General features: G+C 41.9%; 1 protein-coding gene across 6 annotated transcripts in view; it reads left to right on the top strand.

The window, feature by feature from the left end:
- Positions 1 to 14,860, top strand: part of DEPDC5 (DEP domain containing 5, GATOR1 subcomplex subunit) — an 88,708-nt gene that overhangs the window by 22,134 nt on the left and 51,714 nt on the right. For all 6 annotated transcript variants that reach the window (XM_068238402.1, XM_068238407.1, XM_068238411.1 and 3 more), the window contains exons 8-14: positions 2,561 to 2,630; positions 2,730 to 2,808; positions 4,265 to 4,326; positions 8,538 to 8,607; positions 10,455 to 10,533; positions 12,835 to 12,938; positions 13,041 to 13,115. In XM_068238402.1, coding sequence (XP_068094503.1) covers positions 2,561 to 2,630; positions 2,730 to 2,808; positions 4,265 to 4,326; positions 8,538 to 8,607; positions 10,455 to 10,533; positions 12,835 to 12,938; positions 13,041 to 13,115 — 539 coding nt within the window. The remainder of the gene's footprint in view (positions 1 to 2,560; positions 2,631 to 2,729; positions 2,809 to 4,264; positions 4,327 to 8,537; positions 8,608 to 10,454; positions 10,534 to 12,834; positions 12,939 to 13,040; positions 13,116 to 14,860) is intronic.

Here is a 14,860-nt window from a genome sequence, read left to right as displayed (position 1 = left end):
CTGTCACCTTATAATAAAAAAAATATAAGGGAGAAGAGCACTTCATGGATATTTAAGCACTAGTTAAAGTCTCTTATGGATCTCCCATGTTTAGCCATAATGTGCCCCTTGAGTATCGCATTAATAAAGTGTATCCCCTGGCATGAAACAGAAAATGCCCACATACTTCCCTCCACCAGCAAGGCTCCATGCTCATGCTTGTCCCTTCTCTGGTGTCCCCTAAAGTTTTCACCGCTGTTGCTGTCTTGTTAATCAAAGTTTCTCCCCTTACTTCCACAAAACAGTTATTACCAGAGACGGATCGGAGGGGGGGGGGGGGGGGGCGGAGGCGGGTATCTTGCCCCAGGCGCAGTTTGTTGAATTCTTAAAAAGGCGGCATAGTGAATGGCAGTTTAGGCGACAAAACCTGACCTTTAGGCGCCAAAACCTGACCTTGCCCCAGGCGCAACTTGGTCTTGATCCGTCCCTGGTTATTACCCTAAGAAATGGGGAATGTTGGCCATTTTGGGAGACTAGGCTAAGAACCTTCTAGGCTGTCCTTCTGATCCACTGCCTGTAATACAATTAGCCATAGACCCTGAAAAAGCATGCAGATCAGATGTTCTGACAAATATCTGTCAAGATTAGCAGCATGCTTATTTCAGTTGTATAAATCACACTACTGATACATGAAACCACAGCAGGATGCCTAACTAAAATGCACTTTAAGCCACCAGCAAGCAAATACTCTTTTGGCAGACTGTTTTCACCTACTTTTGGGTCTTTTTTTGCAGCTGCGGTGTATTAAAAAATAATTTTAAACAGAAGATGAAAGATATCTCCTTTGAGAAAATTTGGAAGAAAAAAATTATTGCATGTGGGCCATTTTCTTTTAATCTTATAAATTATCTCTTCTTATTTGTCTATTTCATGCGTTAGCTACATTTAAAGGAATCATCAGGCTTATAAAAAAAAAGCTTTACTTGGGGCTTCCTCCAGCCCCTGGCAGCCATTCTGTGCCCTCATCGCAGCTCCAGAGGCTCCCAGCCCCCTCCAGTGTAGATGCTGACCTCGTCAAGTCAGCATCTACTGTGCCTGCATGAGCCGCGCTGTCGATCACTCGCACGTGGTTTTGAGTGTTCTGCGCTGGTGAGGTCGGCATCTACACTCGAGGGGACCGGGAGCCGCCGGAGCTGCGGCGAGGGCACAAGACGGCTGCCAGGGGCTGGAGGAAGCAGTGGGTTGGTGGTAAAGCCTTTTTTTTTTTTTTTTTTCTTTTTTTTTTTTTTCTTTTGCCTGATGATTCCTTTAAGGGGAAAAATAAGTAAGCATTGTGAATCAACCGCGTGGTCTGCTAATTTTGCTAACTTTTTAGCAACCCCTCTATGTCTCAGTATGACCCAGTGTAGGACAGGAACCATTTCCCACATAATAGTGGGCACTTTTTTAAAAAAAAATCAGTGTAGGTTTGTGGCACGAGTAATGATTTCCCCACTGAAGATGCTGTGAGATCTCTGGAAATGCCTTAGGGCTTGATTCACAAAAGCTGATCGCGTGCAAAAGTCCGCGTTATCGTGTTCAAATGTTTGCGATCACTGGACTTCACGTGCTAACTGTTTAGCACGCCTGTGCTAACAGTTAGCACGGGTTTGTGAATCAAGCCCTTTGTAAATCAGACCTACTGAGAAAAGGTTTGGGGAACAGCAGGGGAGGCAGCAGGTGGCTCAGTGGAAAGTTGAATACATTTTATACTCTTGTATATGAGTTTTTTTTTTTTTGTTTTTGTTTTTTTTTGCGTCCAGAAATTGCCTCTTATATCTGGTCACTGCAGAGAGTGCAGCAGTGCAATCCTACCCCGGTACCCATGTATGTGCTGCAGAATGCATTTCAGACCCCCACCCATATTGTGCTGACGTTTGCCTTGTATTGCACAGTCCAAGGACAGTGAAGCATACTTGTGAGTTAATGTATAGCTGTCTTTCTTGCTCTCCAAGTTTCCAAGCTCCTTCTCCTACTGTATGTCTCGCCTTACTTTGGAGTGGCAGTAAAAATAGGACCCAGAGGGAGGCTAGAGACACAGTGGCGACAGACTGAGAACCTGAGGGGGGCATTGACTGAAGAGAAGAGCCCAGCATTTTGGAACTCCGATTAGTTAGCTGTGCACTACCTCCTCCACAAACTCCACTGCCCACAGACTCTGCAAAAAAATGGTTGGCAGAAACATAATGGGTCGAGCAGCATATGGGGAGTCTAACTGGCAGAAGGAACTCTGCTGCATTCGACATGCCTGTATACAGGGAGGGAGTAACTGGTGCTGCTGCATTAACTGCAGATGTTCTAGTGATGGACAGCAAGAGCGGACCATGGGACTGGTGGTGAGACCAAAAGGGAAATTGCATGTCAATGGAGTGATGGTGGGAAGCAATTGAGTATATAGGATATCTGTTTTACTTCATACAAGCAATTCTTTACAGTCAATTTGCCAGTTTAGCAGCTTCTCTCCAGTTGAGCCTGATAAGCATGTTCTCTATGTACTGATCTGATCACTGGTATGTATCTCATGAGCTTATCTCCATTACAGAGCGCAAGCCGGAGAGTTATGGGTGAAAAGTGAAAAGGTGACTTGTGGATACATAAGTGAGGACACGCGGGTGTGTGTTTCTATTATACCTTTTTACAGCCTCCTATTACATTACTTCAGTTTATTTACTTTTTGCAATAATTCTGATGTGCCATCTTCTTTTTTGCAGGTCGTGTTTCGCTCTACCTCTGCCATGGTTTATATATTTATACAGATGAGTTGTGAAATGTGGGACTTTGATATTTATGGTAATGGTTTCAGTACTTCAGTATATTTTATATGCATGTCTAATCATACTCTGCTGAAATATGCACACTTATATAGAGGAACAGAGATGTGTGCTCGAACCAAGCAGCACCTGTTTTAAAATGGCTGCAGAAATGTCTGACACATTTAAAGGCACAGCACATGTAAATGTAATCTGCTTGCCAGAATATGCAGGGCCTACACTAACTGTACTGCTATGCCTTGCAAGAGTTAGCCCATGCAAAATAGTTTGCCTCTCAACAGGGGCACTGTGAGTAGTTCTTCTTAGGCCCCCAAGAAAGGGGAGCTTGCACACTTGTTGCCTAGAAGTGCTGCAACTGCCCCAGCGGAGGAATAGCCCTCCAAATGTGGCCACCATCTGGGGGGGGGGGGATGCACACAGGTGCCCCTGGAAGTAAAGATTCCCTACTTTATTGGCTTTTTTTCTGTTAATCCAACTGCAAAAGAATGCAAACTGCAATATCTTTTTTTCAAGTAATAGAAACTGATTGGTTAGCCATTGTCGGAAGTAAAATAACAAACAGATTATTCACATCTATAGTATGTAGCATGGACTGTCTCTTTTTGTCTTGCGACATGATTTATTGGAAGTTTTCATGGCATATACAGGAACAGAAAGCGAGGAGAACATTGAAAGCCTTTTTTTTATTCTAACATGTTTCTATTTATTCAAAACAAGCAAATATTTGTGCACTGAAGCTTTAAGGACAACAAGCTGCAGCAGGTGAAATGTGATCATCCTGTCCAGAGTTCCCCTTTAAGCATTAAGTCAAAGTCTGGAGTGGCATATTGGCTGATATTTGCATGGGTATTGTCGGTCTGAAGACTATTCTAGTCTTTGGGGAGAACAAGTGGTCACTGTAATGCTGAATAAACACTATACGTTTTTCCACCCGATAGATTTTTCCACTCGATTCTGTGCTCTATTCTCTTATCTTCCGCTTTCTTATATTTTACCACTCACTACTATGCGAAATCGAGTGCAGAATCGAACGGAAGGAATATCGGACATGTCGGAAATTATCTATCGCATACATCTATCGAGAGGAAAAACGTATCGTGTGTACCCAGCATAAAGCTACCCATATGCCGTGCAATGGCTCACTCAATTAGATATTCGATTAGAGGGAATGTGGTTAATTGAAGTGGATTTAAGCCTTTGAGATTTAGATTAAGATCGATAGTAAGAGCTAAAATTGGGCTGTTCCGCAATGTTTGTTTTTAAATGGTCATAAAATTGATTGTTCTATCAATTGTAATATCAATCAAAAACAAAGTTGTAGCAAGCTTTAGTAATCATGTTAATAATTGTCTAACAAAATGCAAAACAGTTCACAGGAATTTGTAACTGAAAAATGTCTGATATTTATTTTATTGTTCTTTTATTTATAATACAAAATCCCAAGAATGACGTGTGAAATGTGAATTTAATTCCAGGTGATCTTTACTTTGAAAAAGCTGTGAATGGATTTTTAGCGGATTTATTCAACAAATGGAAGGCAAGTGGTTTGTAGTAGTTTTTATCTGACAGCAAATGATTTGCACATTTCTTTCATATTCCTAAGGGACCTCACTCATACTCACTTGGAGCCAGTGAATACACCTAGCACTTATAAATGTTCCAGATATCCATAGATATGAGGGCAAGCCCCAGAGTCACGACCAGGATGAACTTGTATTTGGGTTTCTGTGTTAGTGCTGGATGCAGACAGATGCTATACAAATCATTTCCACAGTGGGTCACCTCTATTCTATTGTGCAAAATACTTGTGTGAACTCCGCTAAGGTCACCTGGTTTGAGAGGTGGATAAGACAAACAGCATAGTTTAGTAGGAACTGAAGCGGTGCCAGTTTCTTTGTAGGCCCCAGAGTAGGATGTTACAGTAGTCAAGATGGGAAATGATTAGAGCATGTTGAAGCATTTTAGCAGCATCTTGTGTGAGGGAATGTCAAGCAAAAACATAATGGAGAACAGAGATTTTCCTGCCGAGAACTAACATTCCATTGCAAGGTTAGATCAAGTCTCCAATTTTTCTTATGATGTGACAGAAAAATACACCCTCACCTACCTTATATATTCTAATCTACCTTAAAGGAATCTTCAGACAAAAAAATAAAAAGTTTCACTTACCTGGGGCTTCTACCAGCCCCATGCTGCCATCCTGTGCCCTTGTAGTCACTCACTGCTACTCCAGTCCCCCGCCGCCAGCTAGTTTAATTTTTGACGACCTCTGGGTCAGCGGGCTGCGGTGCGTCCATTTTTTACGCATTCTCGCTGGTGCAGGAACAATAACACATACATTTTTACGTGTTAGTGGTGTGGTTAGTTTTTTGCCTGATTATTCCTTTAATGACTAAAAAAGGGAGTAGCTGATTTGGTTGTTATAAATGGAATAGAAAGTGCTCTACAAGTCAAGACATTTCATGCATGGCAACCATTCTGCTGCAGTAGGTCCAGTGCCAAAGGGGATTGGTCCAATAGTGCAGGTTTAAAAACAATCTTATCTGTACACTCAAAAATCCAAAAATGTTGTTAAAATGGAGAATCCTCGCTCATGTAAAACTAAAGTGTAAGTGCAGCTTCATTCAGATTTTAGCCAGGCTACAGTGTGCAAACAAATGCTCAAACATAAATTAAACTGCACCAATCACCAACTTCAAATAAGCCGGACTAGGAAATATGACGTACAATCATCTGTAGATCACTCTTCTTATATTGGACTCAATGGGCTTGAGAGCTGCAGCCACTAAAGGTGCACTCAGTAGACCATGCTGGATAAAGCATTACGGAGTCTTGCCCAAGGACTCTTCTGATTAGGTACTGGGTGTAGTAAGGATTTGAAAATTGATCTCCTATAATTAAAGGTAGTACCCTTAACCACTACACTTACCAGCCACTCAAACTAGGGCAAGTGCTGAAGGGGCATGGCCCAGTCACACAACACAGACTTATTATAGCCCCTTGAACCTTGTTGTGTTCATGCAAACCTCGACATATACTGTGTAGTAGCAATAGTATTACTAACTGTTTGGTGTCTCATATAATTATTTTGAGGTCCCTTTTACCCTAGGCCACTTTCTTTGCTGTTGCATTATCCTGCATTCAGAAAGGGTAACACAATGCAAAGAAAGAAAGTCTATGGGGCCTAGTACACTTACCCCATTACATCGCGTTGCGCGCAAAGTTATTGACCCAACTAATAGTCAACAGTGTGTTATCGCGCGACTTCCATGGTGATGCAGTGGTGGCAGAATGCATGGAAGCTAATCAGCGATGCAAAAATTTTAAATTTCTTTGGGCGGCTTGCATGCAAGGAATGGTGCAAGTACGACAGGGATGTCAGGAATCCCAGTAACCTATCCAGCAGGGAATACACCACTGTGGGGGTGGCGCAATGCATATGACTCTGTCGGCACACTTTGCAGCAGTGTCATATGAATCTAGATTTTAGTGTTGCGATGGGGGTGGCTAATCAAACAGCAATGCTTACTGTGGGTTTAAAACCGGTCTAATTGTGAGGGGTTACGTTTTGACTGTAAAATGTGCGCAGCAGCCATGTTAATGTGCCATAAAACCTGGTTCATTCGGCTCCTCAGAAAAAGATATTTAGCTGTTTAGCTTTGAACCTTAAGAGCATTGCTTCGACTGCCATATAATTGTTTTGTTTCTGTTTGGTTTTCTGGAGAGCCCAGCTGAATTCACTTGCTATTCAACTGCCTCGTTTTCATACATAACAGCACTGGTTTTATAACCTTTGTAGTGCATAAAAATAGAAAGGGACCTGAGATAAGTTAGTAGTAGGACTAGTGCTATATGTAACCATGTTTCACAGTAGAACAAACTGCGAGACTGCACACCGCAGGCTTGCAATTATAACTTAAACAGGATTACATTACATGTTTTGGTCTAAGGCCTTCCTTCATCCAAGCTGTAATTACAAGCTTGTGGTTTTCCATCTCTAATTGGTTCTCTAGTGCAGAAGTGGTGTCCCTTCGGTAGCTTTGGCACTGGCAGACTGTGTCTGTGACCACTGTTACCCTCAAGTGACATATTATACTTTCATGCACCCATGTTTCTCATTATGGACAGGATCCAGGAAGTGCTGCTATTTTTTCTGTGTACAGGCAGAACACAGCATTTTACCAGTACTAACACAAGGGGAGTTGCACGTATTGTGCTATTAGCAAATACGCTATGGTAACGCACGTCGCACTACTCACACAAGTGCTGCTCCACTGGCATTAGTAATGGTTAACTTTCCATGTGCTCTCTGCATGGCAAATTTGCCGGTGCTTTGTGCATCAGGCCCTATGTCACACTTTAGTATTTATAGTTCAGGTACACTTTAAACTGGGTTGCATAACATTTTGCAGTTGATTGTATACCAGGACCCTTCATTTTATCATTAGTGATTTTTATTGCTATCTGTGGGACAGCTTGTCGTGCACATGGTTTTGGTGTGCAAAGGTTTCTAGGAATAACTAGTCACTTACAATTTGGGAAGCTTACAGTTCTTGTGTTTTCTTTATTTAGGAAAAGAATTGCAGTCATGAAATAACAGTTCATTTACAGCCAATAAGGATTTTCCAATCAAACAATATGTAAATTGTAATACCAAATACACCGTCTATGTGATTTCCTGTGTCGCATGCCGTATACAGTATGTAGGGTGCACTACCCGTAATCTTAGAGCCCGAGTAGCAGAGCACTATTGCGGAACTAGTTGGAACACTTTTAGGAAATCGTCTGTTTCGAAACATTTCGAAACAGTCCATAAGGGCGATCTTTCGTCCTTTATTTTCCAAGGGGTGGAACGTGTTACATGTCCTATTAGAGGAGGGGACATCCATAGTTTACTTCTTAGGAGAGAAGCTTATTGGATCCATCGAATGGGCACACGTGTGCCAGATGGTTTAAATAAGCGTTGGGATCTAAGCTTAGTGTATACGTACTAATATTTGTATGTGTCTTTGGTGCAACTGCACACTTGTGTTATGATCCCATTCTCCATGTTGATCCTCCTTTTTCTACTACATTTACTATATTTATTATATCCATGCTGCATATTTTATTACATGTATTTGTCAATATATTGTATTTACACACACTCAGTGGTAACTCTCTTTCTTACCTTTTCTTAAGTTTTATACTGTTGCTATTAAATATGTTTGTAACATGTTTTTGTATATAACACTGTATTGTACCTTTAAGATCTGGGCTGTATGGTGAGTGGGTGGAGTTTTTTTCTTTCCCCACCTGCATATAAGCCCTGCTTTAGGCAGATTTACTTCAGCTATGATTAAGGGCAGATTGTAGGCCCGATACGCGTTAGCATTTTCTGTCTTTTTTATTGCACTGTCTATGGAATTTTTCAAATAAAATTTTGTCAGCCTTTTTCATCTACCTGGTCTGGTCTGCGGATCCTTCTTCACACATTGGACTGGTTTGGCTTCCCAGATCCTGCACCGACCGGTTGGAGGTGAGGGGGGTAGAGCGTATTTGAACTTTTCTACTTTACACTTTAAACTGGGTTGCATAACATTTTGCAGTTGATTGTATACCAGGACCCTTCATTTTATCATTAGTGATTTTTATTGCTATCTGTGGGACAGCTTGTCGTGCACATGGTTTTGGTGTGCAAAGGTTTCTAGGAATAACTAGTCACTTACAATTTGGGAAGCTTACAGTTCTTGTGTTTTCTTTATTTAGGAAAAGAATTGCAGTCATGAAATAACAGTTGTACTCTTCTCTAGGACCTTTTATGATGCCAAATCTCTAGGTATGTAACTATATGCTTTTACATTAAATTCTCTGCATAGGTTAATCTAGCTCTGATATAACCATTTCCTCATGACTACTGTAAAACTGTAACTGTTTATAAAATGAAATGTGTACCCTGGTTTACCTTTGTTGACATTAGAAGAGAATGCCAGAAATATGAAAAGCGAGTGTGGGTTATACATTTCCTCTCCATTTATAATCAATTGTGCCTTTTTTATATATTTATTTTTCAAATGAATAAATTTTGCTTTTCTTACCTTTTTTCTCTCAGGTTGAAATAGGACTTGTTTAATAGCCCTATTGGCATAGATTTCAGTATATATGTATCTATTTATCTTGTTTAGAATTTACTCTAAAAGACTGCTTAATGGGCTTTTTATCTGCTTTATGTTATGTCTTGAAATTAACTGGACTTTAAAGAAAATCTGTAACGAAAAAAACCTCCCCTGGGGGGTACTCGCCTCGGGTGGGGGTGCCTCCGGATCCTATTGAGGCTTCCCACGTGCTCCTTAGTCCCACGGTGGCGGCGAAAATCCTCCCGGAACGGCGGCAATGTAAATATTTACCTTTTGGCTCCACCGCAGGCGCAGTATCCGCTCCTTCCCACGGAGATAGGCGTAAATAGTCGATCTCCGTCGGGCCGCTCTACTGCGCAGGCGCAAGTCTCCTGCGCCTGCGCAGTAGAGTGGACCCGATGGAGATTGGCTATTTATGCCTATCTCCGTCAGAAGAGCCGCAACAGCACCCCCGCTGGAGCCTGGAAAGGTAAATATTGAAGGCTGTCGGGTCTGTCGGGCCGCTGTTCGGAGGGCTGCAGCGAGACCCCCGTGGGACAGAGGAGGACCGGGTAAGCCTCATTAGTATCCTGAGGCTTCCCCCTCCCGAGGTGAGTACCCCCCAGCGGACTTTTATTTCTTACAGTGTCTCTTTAAGCCTCGTACACATGCTAAGTGAAATGCGGCTGAGGCGGCCAATAATAACCATCTCAGCTAAGTATCTACAAGGTGTACAGCGGCCCCCGATGTCCCCCGACACCTCCGCCACAGCGATCAGCCTGGTGGATTGATTTGGCTGAGAGCATTGTTCTCCTTACTCATTCCGGGTGGGACGTCGCTCCCACTCCACTCTGAACTTGCCCCCCGAATAGCAACAGAATTCGTTGCTACCCTGTAGGCTAGTAACTCATCTTCACAGCCTCGGCCCTACAATTTCACCCCAGGATCCCGATCCCTGTTGGGTGGCATGCCTTGTAAGAGTGTATGAGGCTTTTTGGAAGGTTATCTCCTTCTGTATTAACATTCTGCCACTCTGTTGACTACAAGGATATCGCTGTATCGCTATCTCTGCAGCGTTTAGCCATACAAACGGTTTATTTACTTATCTTCCAGTCAGATAGCATGGGGAAATTGTACACCTGTATGAGTACTGTTGCCTGGTCCCTCAGACAACAGTCTGGGGCTGATTCTGCACAGACGTGTCTCTAGCCTGTAGGCTAGAGATGTGTTTTGTTGCTATGTAGTGGTGCAAGGTGAACCAGTTTGGAGTGGCCAGACTGCGATGAGCAACCAGACTGATCGCTCACTCACATTGAGGGAGCTCTGGGGCCACTGTGCACACACTAGAGGCAGCCCCAATGTCTAGCTTGCGTATAAGGAGTTAGACTGCTGGCTATGAGAAGAGTTTAAGAAAAGTTAGATTTTTTTTTTTTTTTTTGTAGCTGGAAGTTTTTAATGACTAAACATTTTAAATTACAAATCTATCTAATTTCCCATTGTGATGCCTTTTTTTGGAGTTCTTCTTTAATCTATGCACACTTTAATACGGCTTGTTTTGTCCTTTATATAGATGAATTTCCCGAGTCTCATCGTAACAATGCAACAATCATACAAGATCACAAGGGCAGATTCTATGAAGATTTCTACAAGTATGAATACTTATATGTTTTTACTTAATTGTTAACAATACCAAAAAAGCACAATGTCTGTATATTTTGCAGTGTTCGCTTCAGTGGAACCTATAGTGTATTTATGGCTGCACACCTGTGTATTACATCAATCTGAAAAAAAAGCTCCAAGTGGCAGTGCTTCAGTCAGTCCTCAACATGTTTCTGTTCAAAGACCGATCTGAAAAATATATCTGATCAAAATCAAGTGGTGCAAGGTGGTAAACCATAAATACTCCTCCTTCAAGTTGGGGACAGATCTAACTGTCTTGTCCTGGGCAGAAAGTGTAAAGGCTCCTCACCATCTGCTATCTGACTGTAGGTGGTGTTACTAGAGATGTAGCTCAGCTCAATAAAGCAATTTTAAGCCTGGTACACACCATGCAATTTCCCATCAGATAGATGGGTCGATAGATAATTTCCGACAGATCAGACCTGTCGGTAATTATCTATTCGACCCATCTATCTGACGGGAAATTGCATGGTGTGTACCAGGCATTACACAGTACACTGCCTAAACAGGAAGAAGCAGGCAGATCTATGAGGCAGCCAAATTAAGGAATATTTAAGAACCGTGATCTTTCCTATTGCTCTTAAAGCAGTAGGATTAGCCATACTATACCAGGGAAAAAACACATATACAAGTAGATAAATACTTGATCTACTTACATAACACATGTATTGTACTGTCCACGTTTTGATTTCACTGAATGCTATATAGTAAATGAAGAGAATTCTGTTCCTGGTGGGAACCATGTCTTTTGCCCACAATTTGAGGCTAAATCCTGATGTAATTTATGCCTTTAACTTTTTTTCTCTTTTTTCCAATTGCTTAGTCACCTCAGCCTTGCTTGTAAACACAAGTGAGCAGAAGATCGTGTTTCAGATAGGCAGCTAGGCAGGGAAATAAATGGAAGAGGAGAAATATATTATAGATAAAAAGAACCCCCAGCATGCAACTGTTTGGCAGAACAAGTTTTGAATGCAGTATTCGCATCTTTATCACTTAATACACTCAGACCAGTTGCTGTTGAAATTTGATTTTTATGGTGACAATCCCGCTTTAACAATGCCTTGCCTTATTGGCTTTTAATGCTATTCGGAAACATAAAAAAATATTTAACTAAAGGACCCTTTTAACCAGCACTGTGACAAAATGCAGGACAAATAATCTCTGTAGAGCGAGGGACTGCTACATGAAGGACCTGATTTACTAAGATCTATACAGAGATTGCCAAACCTCTACATTAGGGATATCATCACAGAATCACAGAAGTGCAGGCCACTTAACGCACCGGATCCATTGGACAGGTGTGAATGGTCCCTGTGTATATATAATAGGAGCTGTTCTCTGTCAGTTTTGCGATGAGCAGATAACGGACAAAACCTTTCCGTTCTCAGCTCAAGTGGGAACACAGCCTTAGGGCTGATCCTCTCTAACTAAGGTTGGCTGGGTTGTACTGTGGCAATGCAGTAATGGACAAGTTCAATAGATCTATTCTTTCACATAGACCCATGGGAGGCAGATGATCTGCCTTTCATGAGATTTTCTATAATGACCTATGGAAGTGTGCTAAATTCTTACACTTAATGGAATCTGCCCATCATTGCTAGATGTATGACTTGTACTTGTTTGCTGGATCTCTGATAAGGTCTCTGCTTGAGATCCCTTCCTAGGTAAATTTCTGATTGTAGTCAGGGTTGCTGAAAGAGTTGAATAGTTGTAACTGGCAGGTAGTATTGGGGGTTTGTCATAGAGAACAAAGAAGTGCTTATATAGTATGGTGGATTGGAGAGGGACAACCGCATTGTGCGTCAAACGGTTTGGCATCCAAATGACAATTGTGCTTTGACTCAAGGGTCACAAATTGATGTGTTTTTTTTTTAACTAATATAGGGCAGTCTGTGTGAGATTATAATCACACAATTTATAATTCACTAACTTCCCAGTAGTGCCTCTTTTCTGGTATGACTCTGGAGGGCTGTAGTTTTTTTTACCACACAATTCCAGACCTTTTTAAAACATCCAGGTCAAGTATGCAGGATTGCTTATGATATTCCCACTAGAGATACTTGGATATGTTTGGAGGTGTCTTAGGAAAACCTGCCTATCGCACTCATTGAAATGTATAGCATGTAGAAAGGTCTACGGCTGTAGAATTTTGTAACCACCAGTATTCTGCTACGTCTCTTACTCCATTATGCACATAATTGATACATGCATATATACAGAATGTTCAACAGATATACCATTAGTTAAAACAGACTTTTTCCTTGTCTCAGAGTGGTTGTGCAGAATGAGAGGCGAGATGAATGGACGTCACTGTTAGTGACTATAAAGAAACTCTTTATACAGTACCCCAAGCTGGTCAGACTTGAGAATGCAGGTTAGTCTATATAAGATTTGGCTGAGTATGTTTCATTTGTGCAGCTTGGTGGTGCACAAGAAGCCTTTTAGGATCTCTTCTAATGTTTTTTTCTTCTTTCAGAGTCCTTTCCACCAGGCCACAACTCAACTTCTGATCAAGGGAACTATTTAGAAGCCATTAACCTGTCCTTTAATGGTATGTTTGGAAAATTAAGAGTGGGATGAGCATATAAGTTAATAATAATTATTATTTAGTATTTACATAGCGCTGACCTCTTCCACAGCACTGTATATAGTCTTGTCACTAACTGTCCCGCAGATAAGCTCACAGTCTAAACCCTACCATGTCTTATATCCCTCATAGTCTAGGGACAATTGTTTGCGCAAGCCGAATAACTTATGTATAAGATTTTGGGATGTGGGAGGAAAACTGAGTGCCCAGAGGAAACCCATGCAGACACAGGGAGAACCTACAAACTCTGTGCAGATAGTGACCTGGCTGGGATTCAAACTGAGGATCCAACGCTGCAAAGACTAGAATGTTATCCATTATGTTACCATCCTGCCTGTGCTTTTATTTACCCTTCAGTTTACATGACTATTTCTTTCTGGGGTATATTGCTTTTAGAAGGTAGAATGCTAAAGTTTGTGTCACGCAGAGATTTGTGGTTACAGTAAAAGTCTCTATTACAAGTTACTGCTGGGAAGGCACAGTTGTTACGGTAACTAGATAACAATCGCAGCAACGGCAGCTGAACATGTGCTGCTACAAATCTGTGTGTGTGTGTGTGTGTGTGTGTGTGTGTGTGTGTGTGTGTGTGTGTGTGACAGAGCGCTAAGGAAGGATTTCTTCCTCGTTGGCTGTATCCTCCTCTTCAGACAAAGCAGCAACCATAACAAGGTTTTGACATATATTTTTTTTTTGTTTTAGTTTTTATTCATTCAGTTTTGTAGTTTCCAAAAAGAACAGCAACCGAATCTTTTAAACCATTCAGTACCAGCAGTCTCTGGCCCCTTAGGGACCAGAGACCGTTGGCACCAAAACCCATCTGCTTCCAATGAATCGCTGCTACCGCCATACATGCCACACACCTGTCGCCTTAGGCCACCCACTCTGTCGTCTCTATGACGGCAGAGCTCTTTCATTGGCTCCTGACCATGTGATCAATGTAAGCCAGTGGGATTCGCTCACATTGATGACAGGGTCAGTAGCCAATGAAATCGGCCTTCTCACAGAACTCTACTGCCATACTGAGCGGGGCAAGTGAATTGTGGCGGGGAGACAGCGACAAAATCGTCTGGAGCGGCAAGAAGGCTCAGTGGTGAGGTGAAATCTATGCCCTGGCAGGAATAACTGCCTCCAAACAGGGCATAGATTTCAATCACCGCTGTCCAGAAGCAGTTAAACTGCCTTTTCTTCTCAGTATTGCACTGTACATACAGTACATTGCTTTACTTCCTTTCCTAAGGCGCTCTTGGATTTTCTCTTCAATAAGGGAATTGTGTTTCTTCCTTAATCTCTCACACATCTGTTCAGAAGAGATGTCAGAAGAGTGCTGTTTGTTTTTCGCTTGTTTCCTTCCTCCTTCTCGACCTGTTTCAACAGTGTACCTTGCGGAGGGTAGCATACCTGATGTCCTGCTAGGGTTCTTTTTGTATAAACAAAGTGCTCCCCTGCTGGGTTTCCTTTATAAAAGAATGTCTATGAATGACATGTCCTACTTTCGTCTGGTGATCAAGCACTGCACAACTCTGCGTTACGCTAAGTGCAACAGACTGAGCACCACGTGTATGAATGTGTCCTATACATAACATGGGATCTTTTCAACATCTTTTTACCTGCTGCTCTCTGTTATGGAAAACTGTCCGATTTTAAGTGCAGGGTGATTCAAGTCTCATGGATTGCTACAGACTGTAGCTTTGTGTATGTGGCAGGGCAGA

Source organism: Hyperolius riggenbachi, chromosome 1 (assembly GCF_040937935.1).
Source record: "Hyperolius riggenbachi isolate aHypRig1 chromosome 1, aHypRig1.pri, whole genome shotgun sequence".
In the NCBI taxonomy this organism is placed as follows: Eukaryota; Metazoa; Chordata; class Amphibia; order Anura; family Hyperoliidae; genus Hyperolius; species Hyperolius riggenbachi.
The sequence above is the reverse complement of the archived record's forward strand: the minus strand, read 5'-3'. Positions and strand labels throughout refer to the sequence as shown.